Genomic DNA, 21,749 nt, shown 5'->3' with positions numbered 1-21,749 from the left:
GGTTGAAGCCAACATAGTACATTGTGAAAGAGATCTCTTGCAGATGTTAAAGCTCACTGAGGCTTCATTCAATATGAATTAACATATTAACACTGGCACCTACAGTCCAAACATTTTATGTTGAAGTTAGGAGTGCCACTTTGGTGAGCAATATTATATGGAAAACTTGACTTTTAGATCCAGAACTCCACTTACCCCTCCCACTTTATCCAAGTGATCCTATTCTATTATTGTTTAAGATGACCGTGTTGTGATATCACAGGAAGTGCCTATAACAATTTTCTCCTCAGTCTTCCACCTCCCCTAGTACATACGATTGTGCTGTGTTGTGCTCTTGGGTCTGTGCAGTGACAGGTTTAGGTTTATTCTCACCAGCCTAGACTTAACACTGTTCTTGTACCAGTCACATAAGTTATATGATTGAATTTTATATCATAAAATGTATTTTTTTGTAAAATTTAGTTTATACCGAGTTAAGAGTGTGGCAACTTCATCCCTACATATTTTGGTCTACAAGTTTTTGGTATGTTTAACCTGTCAGGTTTTTTTATACATGAGAAAGAAGGTAGAATTCAATCTTTAATACATAATAATATATAGTATATTATTTGTAACATATAACAATGGCAAATGTTCAAAATCCTATTATCCTTTCATACTTTAGTAACCTATGAATTGTGACATAATAGATCAGATCATAAACTTAAGTCCTAAAATATTTACTACTGATACACCCTCCTACAACTTGTGCTATACGAGGCATATCCAGAAAGTAAGTGTATTGAAGCTCTCACAGGCCGGAAGGATTTTTTTTACATGTTGGCTATATTGCCGTGTAATCTGATTCCTCCCCTCTGCAATGAGACTGGTTCAAGATTAGTATGTTGTGAACTGTTAATGCGACAATATTTTTCGTGAAAATGTGAATCCAATCTTCTGCCAAGGTGCGTAATTACGCGATTTAAATCTGTTATCACGTTTGGAAGAAAAAACTCCAGTTGGAAGTTTATAATGACTTAAAAACTGCAAAATTCCAAACGATGGAGCACAGAATATTTTTATTTCTAAGGAGTTTGTAAGTATCTTCAAAAAACTATTGCCTAGCCTCCACTCAATTCAACTTGTGTTGATCGGTCAACTGTTTTGGGATCCACCTCATGGACATTTTCCAATAGTCCAAGGGTTTTCTGTGATGGTTTTGTGTAGCAGAGATCTGGAGACTTGCTGAAATATTGCAGACAGTTCATCCACAGTCAATCTGTGATCATTAAGGAGTGCATTTTGAATCTTTTCGAGAATATTAGTTCACAAACTGAAGGTCTTCCCCTTCTCTTCTCTGATCTTCATGCACAGATTGTAATGATTGTTTTTAAACTCCCAACACCATTTGAAAAACATGAAAGATTCATAGCTTTATCACTATATGCAGTTCTTACTTCATTATAAACCTCAATTGGAGTTTTTCCTTTCCAAACGAGATGATACCTCATATTTCGTACTAGGCGGAGATCGGAATGACATTTTCCATTAAACATATTGATAGTTCTCAATGTACTTACCTTGAACCAGTCTCGTTGCAGAGGGTAGGAAACAGGCAACATGGCCAGTGTAGTCAACATGTAAAAAAAATCCTTCACACCGTGAGAGTCTCAGTACACTTAATTTCTGGATATGCCTCGTAGAATGTTTACTTTCCATTTTACAAAACATTACAAATATTTTAAACTGAAGAGAAAAACTCACATGCAGGCATAAAAGAACTGCTTCCCAACATGTCATTTGAACCTGTCACAAATAATATGGTTATGTTATGTAATTTGAAAAGGTAGTGAATGAATTCTTATTTTATTAAAAGAAGTTAGGTTTATAAGTAATTCTTTATACTTACTTTGTGTCAATAAATATAATTACATGATTATCTGTAATATAAAAACAATCAATCCAAAAATGTGTTAATAAACATAAATTAAACATAACAATATTATAACTTTTTTAACTATTGTTGGATAGGGTAAAACCGTTTTGAGGTCTGGCTTGGCGCATTGTGTTCTACTTAATAGACCTTTAATTTCATGTATATCTCGACCTATTTTCTAATTCAATATTTTCATCTGACTAATTGCAGGGCCTTACCCCTGAAGTGATAAGAACCTGATAATCTTATAAACAAATAGATTTATATGGGTAATATTGATAAACCATGTCTCATTGTTGTATAAACAACAAACAGTGGAAAAATTATTAAACCATTCTGAGACTTTTCAAGCTCACTATGTGTATATATGTAGTATCACATGTATATATATATATATACATTATATATTTAAGTGTATATAATTATTACAAATAAAACCAACTAGTTCTACACAACGTAACATAATAATAATAAAGTATAATTAAGTTTTACTTGGTTGTTTAAAATCTCTTCTTACAATATATGAGGTGTGTTCAAAAAGTAATGGGACTTTTTAAGTATTGCAGGCTTGGAGTCTGATTGTCAAAATTTTTTTATGTTGGTATAACTATAATAAAATACTTATTTTATTATAATCATGCTTCCTGAAGTATAATACAATTACAGCTGTATTCATTGTTTACCTTTTCAATGGCAGCTGCTAAGGTTAATGTATTTTATTAACTCAGTGATTTTTGTTTGTTAAAAGAAATGGATTGAAGAATTTGTATCACATTTTGTGTGAAAAATTAAATCAAGTGAACCAAAGTGTGTGAAATGTAAAAAAATGCCTATGGTGAGTCTGCTATGAGTAAAACAAGGATTTACAAGTGGTATAAATGTTTTGAAGGATGGCCATGCACATTGAAGATGATGAACTTTTTCAGACACCCCCAGCACATCAATAATCAATGAAAACATGAAAAAATTGGTTATGAACAATTGCAATATTACGATCAGAGAAGTTGATGATGATATTAGTATGTCAATTGGCATGAAATATTTTTGAATTATATGAGTATGAGTGTGGCAGAAAACACTTGCACTAAAATTGTTGAATTTTGAACAAAACCAGCGGCAAAGGGAAGTTGCTCAGGAGTCACTAAATGAAGTCAACAACAATGCAGAATTAATAAAAAGTGTTATGATAGATGACAAAAATATGGGTTTACGGATTATGACGCCGAAACTAAGGCTCATTCATCCCAGTGGAGGCATTCTGGATCGCCAAGACCAAAACAAGGCTTCAACAAGTGAAGTTGAACGTGAAGGTTATGCTCTCTTTGTTCTTCCATTTTAATAGCATAGTGCATCATGAATTCTCGCCACAAGGTCAAATGGTCAATAAGGAGTACTATTGGCAAGTTCAATTCCGTTTTACTTGAATCAATCCGAAAAAACACCTGGATTTGTGGCAAAACAATTCATAGCTTTTGCACCATGTAAATTGCATCTGCTCACACTTCATTGCTTGTTTGTGGAATTTTTCGCCAAAAACAAGTACTGTAATGATAGCCCAGGGCTCCATATTCTCCAGACATACCTCCATGTTAACTCTTTGTATTGTATACTTTTCTTTATATTTTATAATGCCGTCATTTTTTACAAGCTTAGTTGTTGGCATTAAAAATTAAATCGCTGAGAGAGCTAAAGGCTATCCCAAAAAATTGAGTTTGAGAAGTGTTTCGAGGATTAGAAAAAGTGCTGGCACAAGTGCATGTTATGATGTGATGAGGACTATTTTTGAAGGTGACAACATTCATTTAAGACGAAATAAATAAATGTTAAAAAAATGTATGTTACTTTTTGAACACACCTTATAGAAACAAGATCACGTGATGTACCACAACAGCTGTAAAAGAAAAGTGCAAAAATAAAGAAATAAATACAAAGAATTACCATATTTATTCGCTTACACATTCATTCCTCCTGTCATTAAATCTTGATACAGCTACGTTAACCCTTTGGACGCCAAATTCCGATTGTTAGACCACCAAGGTTCATGAGAAAACCACCAAAGACAAATTACTCAGACCATTGAGTTTCACGCTAAAACCGTCAAAATCCGTCTGATTAACTATGTAAGAAAAGACAATTTTTTACTTTATTGAAAGCTTTTAAAGTTTGTTTCAACTGGTTTGGTTTTGTTTTAAAGTAAATAAGGACTCTCTTTATCAATTTTAACGTTATATTACTAATGACCTTAAGACAGCTGTTAATTATTCTTCTTTTGCACTTCCCACTTATTATAAAAATTTTTGGCCAATCTGTTATTAAAAATAAAAATGTGGTACTTTGGGATTATACCGACCACACCAGTATGAAGGACACAAAAATATAAATTTATAGAAACAAACATGATAGAACGAAAAAACAACTTTGTAATTACAAAATTACAAACTTACAAGCATTTCCAGGTATTGTGATCAGTATTGCTGTCGCTGTTAATCTTATCTTTCTCGAGGAATCCCGATTACGGCAGGCCGCACGGCCGATCACATGATTTGCAAGGTTCATAATTGCCTTTCCATTAAAATTCAATTTATATTTCTGATCAGCCCCTCTAGAATTTGATATTTTACTGATAGGTACTATCTCGAGGGATGTTTTTCTTTTATTGACATCAGCGCGGGTGCTGCCGAAGCCCGCTCTGATGACTAGAGGCACTCGCATTTTGGGGTGGCGGAATGAGATCAAGAATAAAAACAAGTTTTGAGTGATTTTTCAATAAAGACGTTTAGTTTTAGTTTGGTAATGTTTGTTTTTGTTGAATTTTTGTGTTTGGAGAAATGTAGAGGTAAAACACGGAAGTACAACAAAGCGACGCGACTCTGCAATCACGTTATCTACTAGATCGCTTGACTTTGACCTCTGTCTGAGGATGGGGAGGGGTTTGCGATAAGACAATTCCTGTTTTATATTACCGAAATATTGTTCTACGCTAATCTAGTAATCAGTAGAAGCGAAATGTCAAATAAAGATCATGTCTGGGTGTGGTCGGGTATAATCCCAAAGTACCAAAAATGTTCTAAAATTTACATTATGAGTACTTAATGTAACCATCTTAATGTAACCACTTTATTAATTAAAAATATTTCCAATACAAACATATATTTTTACAGATTTTTTGGTTTAAAGTGATTATTTCATGTAAATTTTTTTTTTTCATGAAGACATACATATTACTACATACTATTACCAAATATGTACTTTTAATTTATGTTAATCAATAGCCAATATAAAAAGCTACAAAACAACAGAAATCATTCAATTTACATAAAATCTCAGGGCAGTACAGAGCGAAATGTAAAGAACTGTACAAGTGTATATAATAGGTCTCAGCGGCTTTTGGTTGTACCAGCCTCTCGGATGCTGGTGTCCATGGGGATAAAAACTCCCTGTAGCAACAAGCTGTTTTCTGGTCCTTTACAGACATTTTTCTTTATAATTATAAAACTATTAGTGTGTTATATATTTTATTGAGCATAAAATGTACATTGTAAATATTAACAATTATAATAGATTATATGAGCACATAAAAAACCCATGAGTAGTAAAAAGAATTTGGTTTTTGGAAACAGAATTCAAAAGCAAGTGCTTAGTAAAAATAGAAATAATTTCTCCATCCTATAAATGTAAATGTAAAATAGCATTTAATTTAATAACTTATAAATTACACAAACAATAACTACTGTACTTTAGATAGGAATACTTTTAGTAGTTATGGCAAATAGGAATACTTATGGCAATTTTAGAAACACAGCAACATACTGATTGCAGACATACAATAAATAATTCATAGCTCAAAAACAGTTTATTCCAGTATATAAACTTGCAATTGGTATGATTTAGTGTTGATTTGAGGCTTTTCAGTGGTAAAGTTTGGTTGGTCATCATCTACAAACCAATCCCGATGTGATTTTTCAAAAACGATGTAAATGTTAGCTAGTAGCGTGTAAACTCTCATGTTTAAAATATAGTATTTTATTGTGATTATACAGATTACCAAAGATGAATTGCAAATCAAATAGCAAATTCATTTTATTACTTTCAATTTGGATCAGTATTTCACAATAAAAACGATGATTTGTAATAAAGGCCTGCCAAAGCTTACACTGTAGCTCCACAGCCGTTCTAGGGTTAACTAAGGCTAGTCACTGCAAGAAGTTTTTTAGTAGCTGATGCTAACAGATTGTGGCTGTAAGCTGTTACAACAAATGATTTGTTGAACATCACTGTTCTATGGTGAGTAACTTGCAATGTACATGAACCAGTGCCTTCCTTCTTCTTCAATAACAGTGAATTTCAAAATCATCAAAAAATATTTTTAGGTGTTCAGATACAATAATAATTCCTGGGCTTTCCAAAAACATTCGATGAGACTCCCTCTATCTGGATCAGCAATATTAAAAATCAATTTTAATTTTGATGGGATTTATCTTTGACTAAAACTCAATGGTTTTCTTCCAGAACTTTTTAACATTTCTACTGTACATTTGTATTACGTATAATTTTAAAATAGGGTACTTTTTATTAGTAAAACTTTGCTAAGAAAAACATATCTCTTTCTACAAGTCATTCAAGGGTAGATAGTATAAGAAATAACTATATTTAGCCACAGCTTGATATAAATTATTTGGACTATCAAATAAAAATATATTTGAGATTCTATCACATTTAACAAATAGAATAGCACAATGCAAGACTCAAAAGACGTTAAATAAGATTTTTTACAAATGTTCAGTTATTCTACGTACAAATACTTTATTTATGATAATGATCTACTTGAAACTGATTTTATGATTTGGTATTCAAAAATTATGAATTTTTTCGACCCATCCTAGTGTTAACCTGTCAATGGAACCTACACAGGACACTGACACGGATACAGCAAAAACCTATGTGTGACTTACATCTGGGCAACCAAATGGATGTTCATAAGCAGCACATCATTAGCCACAAATTTAAACCTAATCTTTCTGTTGGAGTGGATGGGTCTTTTTTATTGGTAAAAGGAGTATTGTCTGCCCTGTCTGTTTTGACTAGAACAGAGATAGTCTCCTCTTCACCCAAGATGACATAACTGACAGATATTGTGCCATCCTCTCTCTATTGTGGATGTAACATGGGATCTCAACAAGATGTGGGTCTTTACTACCAACCTTACCCATCCTGAATGTCATATTAGAAGCAACGTAATTATAACTAAACGCAAAGACACGTTTCATTGATTTTTTGTTTTAAGTAAACAACAATATACACAAACAATTTTGTCCCAGGTATGTGTTTTAAATGAGTGACAAATATATTAAACACTTGTAAAGAATCTCTTAGTTGTAAGTGAAAAAAATTATTTTCAATTTATCCCTGTATAAAACAATGGTATGAAACACAAGAGATATATTTTGGAACACTCACCAGGTTTCACTTGTGTTGTGTCCACGGACAGACTCAGTTTCGTTCGGCTTGACGACAACAAGAGAAGTGAGCGGAGTCACAAAAGAATACTGGAACAGTTATTATTGAGTTATATTAAATATAATTTATATTAAATATGATGTGGTTTTGATCCGTGATTTTAAAAATCTGTGCTATATAATTAGTATTTATTGAAGACTAAAGAAAGTATGTAACATGAACCCTATATCTCAATTGCTTCAGCAAAAAAGGGATGATGATTGAGAATCTTTAAGGCAAATCTTGAATTTGTAAGGCAATTTTTTATCCAAGTCTGTAATTTTAATAGTTTAGATTGTGTGTATATATGAGACTATCAAGTTTGTTTGTGGAAAATAATACAATAATTGTGGATAGCTGAAGACACCAAAACAACACCAGAGCTCATACAATTGATGAGTATCGCACAATAGAGCTCTTTAACCCATTGAGGTCGTAGTTATAAGAGCCCCTGCAGGCCTGGTAGCAGCAATTGATTTACGATGAAAATAAGGACTTAGTTTAGTTATTACCGTAATAATTTTTATTTGGTTTATGATAGAGCAATGAAATTTAAAACATTTTTTTAAATAATTGTTCCTCTACATTTACAAATAAAATATAATGAAACAAAATGCTTTATTTAAAAACTTTAATTGCATACAACTTTTTTGCAAAAAAAAAAAAACAAAAAAACAAAAACAATACACTTTTTATATAAAACATTTCAAATTGTGTATTTAAAGTTTTTTTTAAGTTCATAACATATTTTTCACAGGAAAAAATAATTAAACATATATTTAAAAATTCAAATTAAAACAAACAAACATAATTAAATAATTACCGCTGATTTTTTAAAATTGTTCCATACAACATTCAATAGCTATGGTAATTATGTTGTTCTATAGTAAGATTTATATTTTACAACACTGGATGCAGACAAGTCATTTTTATATTTTGAAATACTAAAGAACCTCCATCCCTCAGGGTCTAAGTCGTCTACAACTAAATTAGTGAAATGGTTTCTAGATCAGGATATAATGCAATCTTCAAAGCTTTCATCACTATCACTGTCACTTGAATTATACTCACACTCACTGTACAAGACTACCAACTACAGAATCACACAATGTAAACAAACAGTCAGAGAAACACAGTGTACAAGATGAGCTATCAGCTGATCAACAGAAAGACACAAAATACAACCGTGTCCCAAAAAAAACTGAACAACTTTATTAGATTGTAATTATTTTAATAACACACATATAAAAGAATTTTTTGATTTAAAGTAACACGCATAATCTTAAGTTATTTTGGGTACAACCTTTATTTGTGAACCTCAACATGGTTTCCATTGTTGGCAAAAAGATAGTCGATTCGGCTATCTAACTCTGCCCACACTCGATGACGCATTTCCTCATTAATTTTGGAAAAGGCCGTGATAATCCTTAGTCTCAATTCTTGAATGTTTAACACTTTAGACTTGAAAACCTGGTCTTTTACAAATCCCCAGACAAAAAAATCACATGGTGTTATGTCTGGGGACCGTGGGGGCCAGGCTATGGAACCACCGCGCCCAATCCACCGACGAGGGAAAGTGTCATCAAGTGATTCTCTTACAAATAAGTTCCAGTGCGGAGGGGCACCATCTTGTTGAAAAAAAACGTTGGGCTGTAGGTCTTCTAGCTGTGGGTAAGCGTAGTTTTTCTAGCATGTCTAGATAAATGTTACCATTAATTGTTTTTTCATTGAAGAAAAACGGGCCAATAAGTCTGTCATAGGAAATAGCACACCACACATTTAACTTGGGACTGTCTCGAACATGTTCCCGAACTTGATATGGTCTTTCTGTACCCCAAATACGCACGTTATGTTTATTCACTTTTCCACATACATGGAACGTGGCCTCATCAGAAAACACTACCTTCTTTAGAAAGTTTCTCATCAGCAGTTAAACGATCAAGCACAGTAACTGCAAAGTGTTTACGTTTAAGTTTGTCATCTGGAGTAATTTGCTGCAAAATTTGCAGCTTATAAGGTTTCATTTTCAAATTTTTCTTTAAAATTCTTTGAACACTGGATTTTGATAAATTTAACTCACGTGCTGCAGTGCGAAATAGATTTTTGAGGACTCCGTAGAAATGTTTGTTGCACGTTTCTCAATAGCTTCATTTGGCAGTTTTAGGCCTACCATTGTTTTTTGAATGTTTTATGCTGCACAGTTTAACATGAACTTATTCATACCAGGCTCGAATGCTGTTCCTTGATGGTGGATGGCGACCATAGCGTGTTCTTCTAAACCTTCTTTTGCACTACAATATCTGATTTGGTTTCAATGTACCACTCAACACACTGCGCTTTCTCCTGGTGCATTCATAGTGACTGCTTTATTGTAGGTTATGTTTTTGGGGTTAAGCAGTTTGAGCAAACAACAATGAAACAGCTGATCTTTACAACTAACATTAAAAAAAAAACTTTATAAACTCTACCTTCATGTGGGTCATGCTTATAATAATCTAAATTTAACTTTGCGGATTTTATTAGGCTTTAAAGTTGTTCAGTTTTTTTTGGGACACGGTGTATTTTAAAAATCAGGTTACCCACAGTATGAAAATAAAATTATTTATTTGTGGCATCTAAAACAACTAGTAAGAGACATATCAACCATATCTAGCGGAAATATTGTGAACTAAGTGAACAGTGTAATGTCAAATGGTGACCACGGTAACCAGCGAATGACTCGCAATCGGTCCTGGCAAAGCGCCAAGTAACTAGTATGTTGTCTACCTCAATGGCTCAGAAAAAAAATTAATTAATTATTAAAAGAGAGTCAACAATGTTTATTAGACTGTTTACGTAAACCATATACTAGAAAAAAAATAAAACATTTTTTTAATTTACTTAAAGAATATTTGTTAAAATCTTAATTTTTTATTCTTTGGTGAGTTTTACTTGGGGAATCCGATAAATCAAATTTAAATATTGTAAGAGTTATGGTTATGCTGAATATATGCCCCTATGTTAATGGTGCCAAATGAAATAGTTTCAATTATTACGGTGGATAATGGTCCCCTACGGTGTTGGGGGACGCCAAATGTTAAGGTACCATTTCAAATGTACATGAATTTAATCTTCATGTTGCTAAGTGTCAAAATGATAGGTCAATGATGTTAATTATAAATGATGAGGTTCAACTTAGAATTCGAGTCCAAGTTTGTAGCTCAGATTGTTGAAGTTTCCAAATACATATGTCACTAGGTTTAATAATGTGGGGTCACTATATCATTAAAGTTTCTTTTAATACAAAAATATTCATTCAATTCAATTTGTTCATTGCCGTTTAAATAACATATGTTTACAATAGGGCTTTGTCACATAAGTCAATTAAATGGTAGCACAATGATATAAACAAAATAGTAGACATTTGACTTCAGTGGTAAATTTGATGTAAGATAATTTGTTGTTTATCAATGTGTTATAATCTAAATATAACAATTAACAAAAATATAACAATGAACAAATATAACAATTAACAAACATAACAATTAATAAAATTAAACAATCAAAAATACAAAAAATAATAAAAAATTACAAAATATTGAGAATAAATTATGATATATGTATAAATGTTACACTTAAAATATTATGTCATCTAATGAAACATTTTAGAATTCGTCTAAACTATAAAAAGCTAAGTTAAACCATTTCTTAAGAACTAATTTTAAAACTATTTACAGACAAAGACTTTACATTTAGAGGTAATTTGTTAAAAAGCTTTATGCCAATATGTATGTAATTACTTTTCGTCTTACTTAGCCGTTCAAATTTGTCATCAATAAGGTTTTTATTTCTGGTGTTATACACATGTTTAATGCTTCTTAAATTAAATTCTGCATAATGGTCTTTAACATACATAATTGACTTAAACATGAACACACAGGGTAACGTTAGAATACTTAGATCAATAAAATGCGGTCTACATGATTCAGTTTTCCTAATTCCCACTATACATCTAATCGCCTTCTTTTGCCATATAAAAACCTGTTGAGCCCCAGAGGAGTTTCCCCAAAGAGTTGTACCATATAATAGGTGGACAGTGAAAAAAGAGTAATAAGCATTTAAAATAAGTTCCCAACTGGTACATGTTTTAATAAAAAGAACTTTAGCCAATTTTTTACACAATTCATTTGTATGTTCATTCCAACTAAGCTTGCAGTCTATATTTATTCCTAGTCAATTCTTTCCAGTCTTATTTTTATTAAGTAATAATTTATTATTTTCAAGCCATATGCAAAACTTTTTTAAATGTGGTTTCACTGTCTTCGAGTAATAAATTAAGATCTGTTTCTGCATTTAACAATATTGTGTCATCAGCATATAAAACACAACCACTGGATAAGAAACTTGGGAGGTCATTAGTAAAAATAATAAAAAGAAATGGTCCAAGTACTGAGCCCTGGGGAACCCCGTTTAATACTTTTTGCAGGCTTGATTGTTGTTCACCAGTTTTAACCATTTGATATATATCCATCAAGTATGACCTTAACAGATTTAGCTTCATTTTGCACAATTCCATAAAATTCTAGTTTTTTTGATAGAATATCGTGAGACACAATATCAAATGCTTTATTTAGGTCCAACAAGGTTGCATGAGTATAATTTTTTTCTTCAAATCCTTGAAATACATAGGACACTATATTTTCTACAGCATTGATGGTAGAAAGACCTTTCCTAAAACCATATTGACTTGATGATAGAAATCTATTTATTTCAAAGTAATTAACGAGTTGTTCCTTAATTATAGCTTCTACAACTTTTGACATAACTGGGACTAGTGATATTGGATGATAATTACTTTGAGAGTAAAATCTCCTTTCTTAAAAATAGGTATTAGTTAATGGTAAGCTTCAGACACTTAGGATAGATACCCTCAAAAAACATTCCAGTCTATCAAATAGGCCAAAGGACAGACATATCAAAACACTTTAACATTGCTTTAATACATAATTTGATAAACCATAAAAAATCTTCGGATTTTGAACTACTGAGTTTTTTAATACATCTTTCTACATCAAGTACAGTTACATCATTCCATTTAAAAATTATTTACAATGTTAACATGTGTTGTTTCTAGCATTTTCTCTACATTTACAATAATTGGCTGGGTTTGCATTTGGTAAATATCATTACTAATATTTACAAAGCAATCGTTAAAATTTTCAGCTGAGAAAGGAAAACTATGATTTTTTTGCTGCTCTCCCTCCCCACTTCTGAATTTATGACCCTTCCAAGCTGCCTTACACTTGTTGTCAGAAGTAGTTATAAAAATTATCATTGGCTCTCAACTTTGCTATTCTAATTTCATACCTATAGATCTTTTTTAAACCTAGCATAAGCTCCTTTGTAATATTAATTTGATTTTATAAAATAAATTTCATTTTTCGTTATATTACATCAATCATCTGTGATAGTCAGCCATTCCAATTAACCCTCCTGGTGAACCTTACTCACACTGATGAGAAATCCTGTTTTACTCTCAATAACTAGTCTACTTCATTCTTTCAAAAATAAAAGTTTTCTTCACATCAAGATGAGTGTTTACATTACTGAAATTTAATTTACAACACTATACATGAAATTAATTATTTTTTATAATATATATATATATATATATATATACAATTCACTATTTTAGGTTAAAAAATGTTCCTAAAAATTGCCTTAAAAAAACCTAAAATGACCAGATTTAAGCATATTCTTTTGCTAACATAGAAGTTTTCTCAAATTTCAAAAAGTTTTCTCCATGACATTATTAAGTGAACATTAAAAACTATTGAAAAGGGGTCCTTTTTGCTACATTAAATAAGCCCCATCCACATGCCAAATAACATACTCAAGCTCCACACACAGCTCCAATCTAGCACCCAATGACTAGACTAGCATTCGTTTTTGCAACTGAAGAGTAATTTAAAAAGTAAAGTAACTGTAAGTAGTGAAGAATTCGATAGGTATCTAGCAGATATGGTATCTAACGTATTGGACAATCCTAGCTCAGAACCTGATCCTTATGACAGCGATCAAGATCCGGACTATCAAATTGATAGCCCTCATGACTCTGAGTCGGAACAGGAAAGCTGGTGAGGATTTTGAGGAGGAGAATTTAAATGAGTATATTGCTCAATCACCACAACAAACAAATTTTTTCTTTGGAAAAAAGTAGGAAAACGGGAACCCTTCAAATGGAGAAAAGAAAGTCCACCACTCAATGTACGAACTAGAAGACATAATATTATAGTTCAACTTCCTGGACTAAAACAAAAGAGCAAAACAATTAGGGAGCAAAACCTTCTGTTGAGAAGGTATGGGGTCTTTTGTTCAGTCAAGACTTATTGGAGGAGGTTCTGTTATGGACAAACAGAAAGATCTCTTCGCTCAGACGTAATTATTCCAAATCTCTTTCATATTTGTCTGATTTGGATATGATGGAGTTAAAAGCATTAATTATTGGTCTATTCGTTTTTACCGCAATATTCAAGTCCAGCAATGAATCAATTGACAAGTCTGTTTGCAACTGATGGAACGGGCCGTGATATATTTCGTTGCACAATGAGAAAGAATAGATTTTTATTTCTAACTGTTGGCATTTGCGGGTTTGACAACTCTGATGACCGTGAGATGAATGAAAAAAGAACGATCCGTCAGCAGCTGTGTCAAAAATATTCAAGATGTTTTATTGAAAATTCCCAGCTTGTTTACTCTCCAGGTCCAATGATGTGTGGTTGATGAAATGTTGGCTCCGTTTCGTGGTGGTTGTGGTTTCAAAAAATGTATATGCCGAAAAAACCGGCTCGATAATGGTTATCAAAATTTTATGCTTGACTGATGCTAGGACCCATTATGTTTATAATTGGTACATATACAATGGGAAAGGAAAGTGATGGCAGGTCTTTATCTCAGGAAGAAGAAAGACTGCTTATTCCATCTCAAGCAGTCGTTGTAAAATTGGCAAAACCAATTGAAGGGTCACGTTGGAATATTACAGCTGACAATTGGTTTAGTTCAATAGAAATTGAAAAGGAACTTCTCAAAAGAGATCTCACGTATGTTGGGACTCTTAAAAAGAACAAAGCTGAGATTCCACCTCAATTTCAGCCTGACAAATCAAGAGTAGTAAATTCATCCTTGTATGTTTTTACGGAAGGACAAGACCCTAGTCTCAGATGTCCCAAAAAAATCTAAAGCTGTGATTTTGGATTTCATCTATGCACCACACACCTGCCTACAGACGATTGCTCAGGAAAGCCTGAAATAATCGCATTTTATAACATGGCAAAGGGTGGTTGTAGATGGAGTAGACCAAAAATGTGCAAATTACACGGCGAGCCGAAGAAACCGGCGTTGGCCCTTAGTAATTTTTTTTACTCCTGTTGACGTTGGATGTGGTGTAAATAAGCTATATTCTTCACCAAAGCTACAGAGATGTTTAGGAGATTTGGGTCGGTTTGAGTACATGAAGTGTGCTTAGCCAAACAGCTTGACTCATCCTCACATGGTACGCAGAATGGAAACCGTAAAAAAATTTGCCGCGTGAGCTGACACTTTCAATGAAGAGGATTCTGCAGATTGAAGATGAGCCTAGAGAATGTACCAGAATTCTTTGAAGTTCGAAAAACATGTTTCCACTTGTCCCCCGCAAACTAAAAAGGAGAACAAAATAACCCTTGCCAGCAATGCGGAGCAGCCATTTGTCTAGAATGTGCCAGAAAGATTTGTGGAAAGTGCTTTAACAAAGAGAAATAAACTCATGCCTTAAAAGTACTTATAACCTTATAGCTAATGTAATTATTACACTTTAGGGTTATCCTATGAACAATATTTACATTTAAATATAATAATAACGAGATTCGATAATATGCACATACGTTTATTTAGCAAATATTTAAAAGTTTTGCTTATAAAATACGTCTCACTGGTAACTATTTAAAAACAATCTGTTTTAAATTTACCTAATGGAGATAAATAATTTTGAAACACGTTTAAAATTTATTCTCTTAGTATATTAGGCAATTAAATTTGACTTGTGTTCATTTGTGCATGTATTCTCTTAGTATATTTTCAGTTTTCAGATTTTTTCGGACTGATGATGAAAACTTCCAGTCCACGTAGCTCCTGAACCATTAGAGATATTGAAAAACTCTCAAAAGCAAAAATGTCCTTATTTTGTACATTAGAATCTAAAAACAACATAAAAATACAGGGTGTTCCATTAAAAGATTTTAAAGTTGGCCACCATATTGGAAAATGGCGGCCTTCTTCAAAAAATTTGAAAGTGTATTGCTAAAGTTGTGTAATTAAAAAGTTAGCTATTAGATCCACTTTAAAAAAACTCACCCCGGTATATTTTGCTTGTAATACATTACCATTGAATGTATCAAAAACATTTATATGCATTTTTTCTTTGTCCTAGTCCAGTAATTTCAGCACATCATTAAGAATACATTCAATTAAATTGCAGCAAGGGTCTATGTTGATTGTAGCGTAATTAATAAATGCAGTCTGGTTAAAGTATCTAGGTTTTGACTCTAGATGAAAACTTATCGTGGAAACCTCATGTAAGTTCTTTGAAAAAAAATCTCTATAGTTCATCACTTGGCCGGAGCAATTTTTCATTTGAAAATCAGTTTGTCCTCCCTCAGTGATGAGACTGGCTTATTTTCCTTTGAATAATTCTAGGCTGTAGTATGGATTGTCGTTGTGTGGTAAGTTCATAAGTTTATCTAGTTTAATAGTCCTTCAGAAAAAATGAATTAGATTGATATGTAATGCTAATAGCAGGAAACATTCATTTTCACTTTTTGTTAGAAATTATATTTTAACATTGAGATATTTATACGCGTTTTTAAAGTTTTATGTAATTTTTTCATATTAAGTGGTAACTCTGGACAAATTATTGACAACTCTAGTTATACTAGACTCAGTAATCAACAGTATTTACGATTGCCCAAGCCAAACTGTTCTTTTATTTCAGAAATGTTTTGTGTTTTTTAAGTTATAAGTTTTTAAATTTTACTCCAAGTAAGTTTAAATGTAATAGATCTATATAGATAATATTATATTATATTACCTATAACAATCTATAAGATAAATCCACCATCTTTGGGTCATAAGTAATTAAATCTTTTAAAAAATAATTACCTGTAAAGCTAGGTTAAGAGCTTTTTCTTCTTTAGTTTGGTTTCTCTCTTCGGTGTTATCCAATGAGTCCAGCCTTGTTCCAAAAGTTGCTGGATTGTCAAATAAGCCCATGTCTTTTCCACAGGTGTCCTACACAGCCAAATGGTACAATTATAATGATGGTCAGTTTATTTTAGTTACCGGTAATTAATTTTATATTGATGACCATATTCACAATTGTTTAAACTGTTACATTTGACAAATTATTTTAAATCAATTATTAACTAAATTTATTTTTAAGTGCAAAGCTCATCATAAAAATAAAAATCCTCATGATTTCCCAAGTTCTATTTCCAATATTGGTTAGCGCCATTATAGCGTTAACATGAACAGCTGTAGTTGACAATTTTTTATTCATGCAACTTTAAAATATGTGCAAAATCAATCCCATCAAATGTGAATCCTATAGTGAAATATACTTTCTGAATGCCAATTAGGTCTGCATATTAAAAATATATAAAGAGATAAGCAAAATTTATAAGCAGTGTAAGAATGAAACCTTAATTAACAAAAAACTTTGCACCATATAATTATTTTTACATATAGATAAAACAATAACAACCAACACAAATACGTTGCTTTACGTTGTGTTTAGTTTTGTCCATATTCAAATCAACTGCTACACTATGAATATCAGTAAAATGGGAAGACAACATTTAAATGTCTAGTCCTCTTTAGGTTGTTATATACAAAAGATTGCTAAATGTAAAATACAAGCTACAAAAATTTGCACACTGACAAGATATGACAACCTATATGCCATTGTCTCTTGGGTATTAAGTTGAGTTTGTGTTGTTACATGATTTGCATGTCATGGAGATGGTAAAAAATTTTGAGATAGATAGCAAATCATTAAGGCTAACTCTATCTAAAAAAAAACATTGCCCAACCAGACTATGTTTTCATTTGTTCACATCAACTTGGTGCGGAATTTGATCATCTTAAGAGTGCAGTTATAAAATAAGTACAGGACTTGTATCTTGCCCTAGTGTTCTCTGAGACAGCTATATAAATGGATTAATTTTCCTTTTGTTACTTGTTTCTTCCTATGCTGTTTGTTTGCAGTAACTAATATAAGAGAAAAGTTCCTATCCATAGGCCCTTTTTTCAACACTTTTACTGACTCCTTTCAAAAAGCTAGTAGGTCATTACAAAATTTAAATTTAATCTCCTCAATATCTTCAAATCCTGTTTCTTTTAAAGAAGTTTTCCATTTTGAGAAGAGCCACAAATAACAGGGAACTGCATCAGGACTGCAGGAAGGCATACAAAGTTGTTTCACGTCATGTTTTGAAATTTTGGATACGTTTGAACCAAACAATGTGTTAGTTATTGATGAAGCCCTTAGTGAGATTTGAGCTACTGAACAGTCAAATAATGGATCAATCAATCAAATTTTCCTTGATTCTTTGCACACTCAAAGGTCTCTAGCCATTGCAGATCTACCGAAAGTTAATCATGCTCCACTGAAACATGACAATCTTAGAACCACATTTGTTTTCTTGGTTATTCCTCACATAATCAGCTTACAAAAAAGCTTAAAATATAGCCAATAATCTCTGATAAAGAAAACGACATAAGGTTTTTAATTTAGCCTGTTTAAATAAATTTAAAAATGTAATTTCATTCCATAAAGAAAAGGATTGTAAAAACATTTTTATGCAAAATGTGTTTGGTTAATACAGTTTCTCATAGCGTAATATAAAGATGGCTTAATAGAGGTATGAACATGCAGCATTAAAATGGCAGCACACATAGCAGCTCGTGGTGGAGATCCTTTCTCCAGTATATTTACAAGTACATTAAACATTGAACAGCACATAAGTAGATTGTAACAATCCTTCGTTCAAAAACTTTTCTACTAAAAAACATCTAATTTAACATTAAAACTAGTGTTATAAAAGAAAAAATAAGACAGCTTGGTATGAGATTGGGAGCATAGCAAAATGTAAAACCAGTTAAATGTTTATGTTTTGTAGAGCCTAAAATTCAAAATCAGAGAATGTTTCAGAGGCTGTATGTACTGAGAAGAATATACCATTGCCTTTTATTCCAGAACAGTGATATAAACTCTGTGAGCATACCAAACACATTAAAAAGAATTTCTTTTGGTGGAAAGTTTTCTTTTTTATAGGCAACCACACAGCTATATTGATCACTGAGTTATAGTCCTGTCAACAGCATAATAACATAAACAGGCCTTTAAAGGTCAATGAATCTTAATAGGAGTTAATTTTTTCAGCAATCAAAAATTCGATAACAGTATACTGTTTTACTCGTGTTGACATAACAACTTGGGCATGTCTCTCTACTTATCACTTCTCAAAATACTGGATAAAGACAATGACCTCTAACCTGCCCATGCATATTGAGTGGGAATATTATTTCCACATGGCATACCAAGTGCTTCTAAACGCTATTTTGTTTCCACTCTACAAGCATGAGTATCTTATTTTTCAGTCTACTCTTGTATGTTTATATCAGTGTTAATTACAAGAAATTATATTGAGCTATTTTAGGATAAACTATTCTAACTGAGTTACAAAAATGTTAAAACATTACCAAAAGTTCTGTTTTTTGGTATCACAATTATAGGAATATAAAATCGATAATTATCGGATATCTGTGGAACCCATTTGCAGTGAGACCACTGAGTTCTCCAATTGTTTCTTTCTCCTTTATTTCATTGTTGTTTATTTTTCCTGCAAACCACAAGTTTCAGAGCCATTGAAGAATACAGGAAAATCAATTTTAGTCCTTGAAGAGTTTGTCAACCTGAAACAAATTCAAGCTCTCATTTTATTTTGTAACATGGATCATTTAAAACTACATAGCATTTAATATAAGTTGGTTAAATTACATCAGACTTGATTGGATGTTTTAAAGATATAATTTACATTGCTAATATATATGAAACATAACACATCCAAAGACAATTTAGAATTCCAAATGTAATAATATCAGATAAGTCACATAGCCAGCAAAGAACAGTTTTTACGTAAAAAACTATTACTTTTATAAGTGTCTAATATGAGGGTTTGGTGAAACATATAAGTATTCATCTGACAAAAATTACATATTTGTGTAGATGAGCAACTGTTTATTAATCTTCACTTAAATCAAACACAAAGTTGAGACTACAGAAAAAATTAAATGCAGAGAGTCTCTATGTACCACATTTCTCAGCACAAGCATACAACCAGACGTAGAAACTACCATTAACTGGGTATAGCACAACACCATTGAATACTGTTAATTAGTCTTGGTTAAGGGTCAATTACACGTGGCGAGTTTACTAGCTACTAGTTAGAAGCCGGCGAGTGCGCTAGTTGACGATTACACGTAGCTTCCCACTCGCTCACTCTCCAACTAGTTCCAGAGTAGAGAACTGCGTGTTGTTGAAGTGTTTTTAGTCATCTAAAATTTGTATAGTGTTTGTGATTTGTGAAAATGAAGTGGAATGGAAATGAATATAGTTGTGTTTCTTGAAGTATACCGCAAATATCCTTTGTTGTGGAACATTGTGCACAAAGATTATACTAACAAAACACTGAAGGAGGACAATATGAAACGTCTAATGAGTGAACTTGAAGAACATAACTTATTAGGGGGAATGGATTTAAAACAAGTTAAGGCAAAAATAAAGTTCAATCAAAGATGTATACAGGCAGCAACTACAGAAAATAGAAAGAAGTAAAAAAAGTGGCTGTGGTACTGAAGAATGTGTATACGCCAAAGCTGAGTTGGTTTAATGACGCAAGTTACTTGAATGAGGTGTCATCAACAAGAAAGAGCACATCAGATATGGTAAGTAAAAAATTTATTAACAAGTAGTAAATAATTAAAGTACAGTGGAACATGGAAAATTCGAAGTTTTGGTGTGTCTAATTAAGGTATAAATTAGCATCTGAAAATAATTGTGTATTAATAGGAAAATATGTAAAGTTGACAAATGTTACTAATTTGGCCCATGGCCTCACTTCTACACTTAAAACACATTAATTCCAACTTTCTCCCATTGCCAGGGGAGTGTATTTTCTTCAGTAAAGTATTTCACGTATTTCTTCCTAATTCCCTCAGCAATCTTACTGTAGTTATTGCTGCTTAGTTTAGCCACAGGTTGCAGAGCAGTGGGACTTTCCCTCCAAAGCCCAAGTGTTACATTGCCAGTATTGAAATGCTCTCGGTTCCACTGCTTGTTGTGGCATGTAGTTGCCTGGAGCAGTCTTTCTCAGCCAGTTATGCAGACTGCAAGCAGCAAACAATAAACTCTATCAACAGTATCAACTTTTACCTCAATTGGCCTTGAAAACACTCAGAATCGCCAGGCTAGTATGCCGAAAGCATTCTCTGAAACTCGCCTGACACGAGAAAGACGAATAATTAAATATTTTTTCTTCCGTCACTGAGCCCAACTTTGCTGTAAGGTTTCATGAGATCTGGTTCTTAGGGGGAAAGCATCGTCTCCGATAATAACAGAGCTCTCCGGAAATCCAATTGTTTTACTTTCGATTGCAATGTTTAGAGTACTGTCCTCTTTAAATATTGCACTGTCACTCGCTCGGCCACCCATTTCCTCCTACATCAATAAAGGTGAAGCAGTAATCGGCATCAACCATAGCAAACAATATATACACTATATGTTTTTTTTGTAGTTGAAGTACACTGAACCGGAAAGAGGAGGTTTTTTTAACGACAATGTGTTTACCATCTATAGCACCGACACATCCAGGGAAGTTCCAGCGCTGAAAGAATAACTTCTCGATTTCTTTCCATTCACATTCTGTTTTAGGAACCTGCAAAGAAAAAATTTGTATTAAAAACTTGACTTGTAATATTTAATGTAAAATATTCATAAAGTATTATTAAACTGTTGTTCTTTTGCAGTATCTGTCAAACAAAAGTATCCAATCGATACCAGATGAGGAGTCTGAAGGCGTGGCAATTGAGTCAGATGCAGCCCACACTGATTACAACTCCACTGGAAACATCATCAAGGCTCACTCGGTCTACAGCTATGGGCCCACCAGAGCATCCAAAGAAAAGGTACAGAAAAACCCCACAACCAGATCCTCCCAGAACTGACATATCACAGGCAATTCAGAATCTTGACAAAATTGCACAC

The 21,749-nt window shown here is 32.6% G+C and overlaps 1 protein-coding gene across 1 annotated transcript; it reads right to left on the bottom strand.

Annotated features, from left to right (window-relative positions):
* Nucleotides 1–1,713: 1,713 nt before the first annotated feature.
* On the bottom strand, nucleotides 1,714–16,709 carry LOC124374382 (inter-alpha-trypsin inhibitor heavy chain H4-like). Its single transcript, XM_046832605.1, has 3 exons — nucleotides 16,586–16,709; nucleotides 7,373–7,461; nucleotides 1,714–1,785 (listed from the first exon to the last, which is right to left on the bottom strand). The coding sequence occupies exons 1-3, from the start codon at nucleotides 16,694–16,696 to the stop codon at nucleotides 1,776–1,778; spliced, it is 210 nt and encodes a 69-aa protein (XP_046688561.1). The 5' UTR covers nucleotides 16,697–16,709; the 3' UTR covers nucleotides 1,714–1,775.
* Between the last annotated feature and the right edge of the window lie 5,040 nt (nucleotides 16,710–21,749).

The sequence above is a fragment of the Homalodisca vitripennis genome, unplaced genomic scaffold (genome assembly GCF_021130785.1).
Source record: "Homalodisca vitripennis isolate AUS2020 unplaced genomic scaffold, UT_GWSS_2.1 ScUCBcl_8177;HRSCAF=16180, whole genome shotgun sequence".
NCBI classification, from domain to species: domain Eukaryota; kingdom Metazoa; phylum Arthropoda; class Insecta; order Hemiptera; family Cicadellidae; genus Homalodisca; species Homalodisca vitripennis.
The sequence above is the reverse complement of the archived record's forward strand: the minus strand, read 5'-3'. Positions and strand labels throughout refer to the sequence as shown.

Excerpts from the sequence above, each read along its gene's own strand:
- LOC124374382 (XM_046832605.1), bottom strand. The coding sequence starts at position 16,696 with ATGGGCTTATTTGACAATCCAGCAACTTTTGGAACAAGGCTGGACTCA. Across the intron at positions 7,462-16,585 it reads CTCTTAACCTAGCTTTACAG|TATTCTTTTGTGACTCCGCT; the intron begins GTAATTATTTTT and ends TAACTGTTCCAG.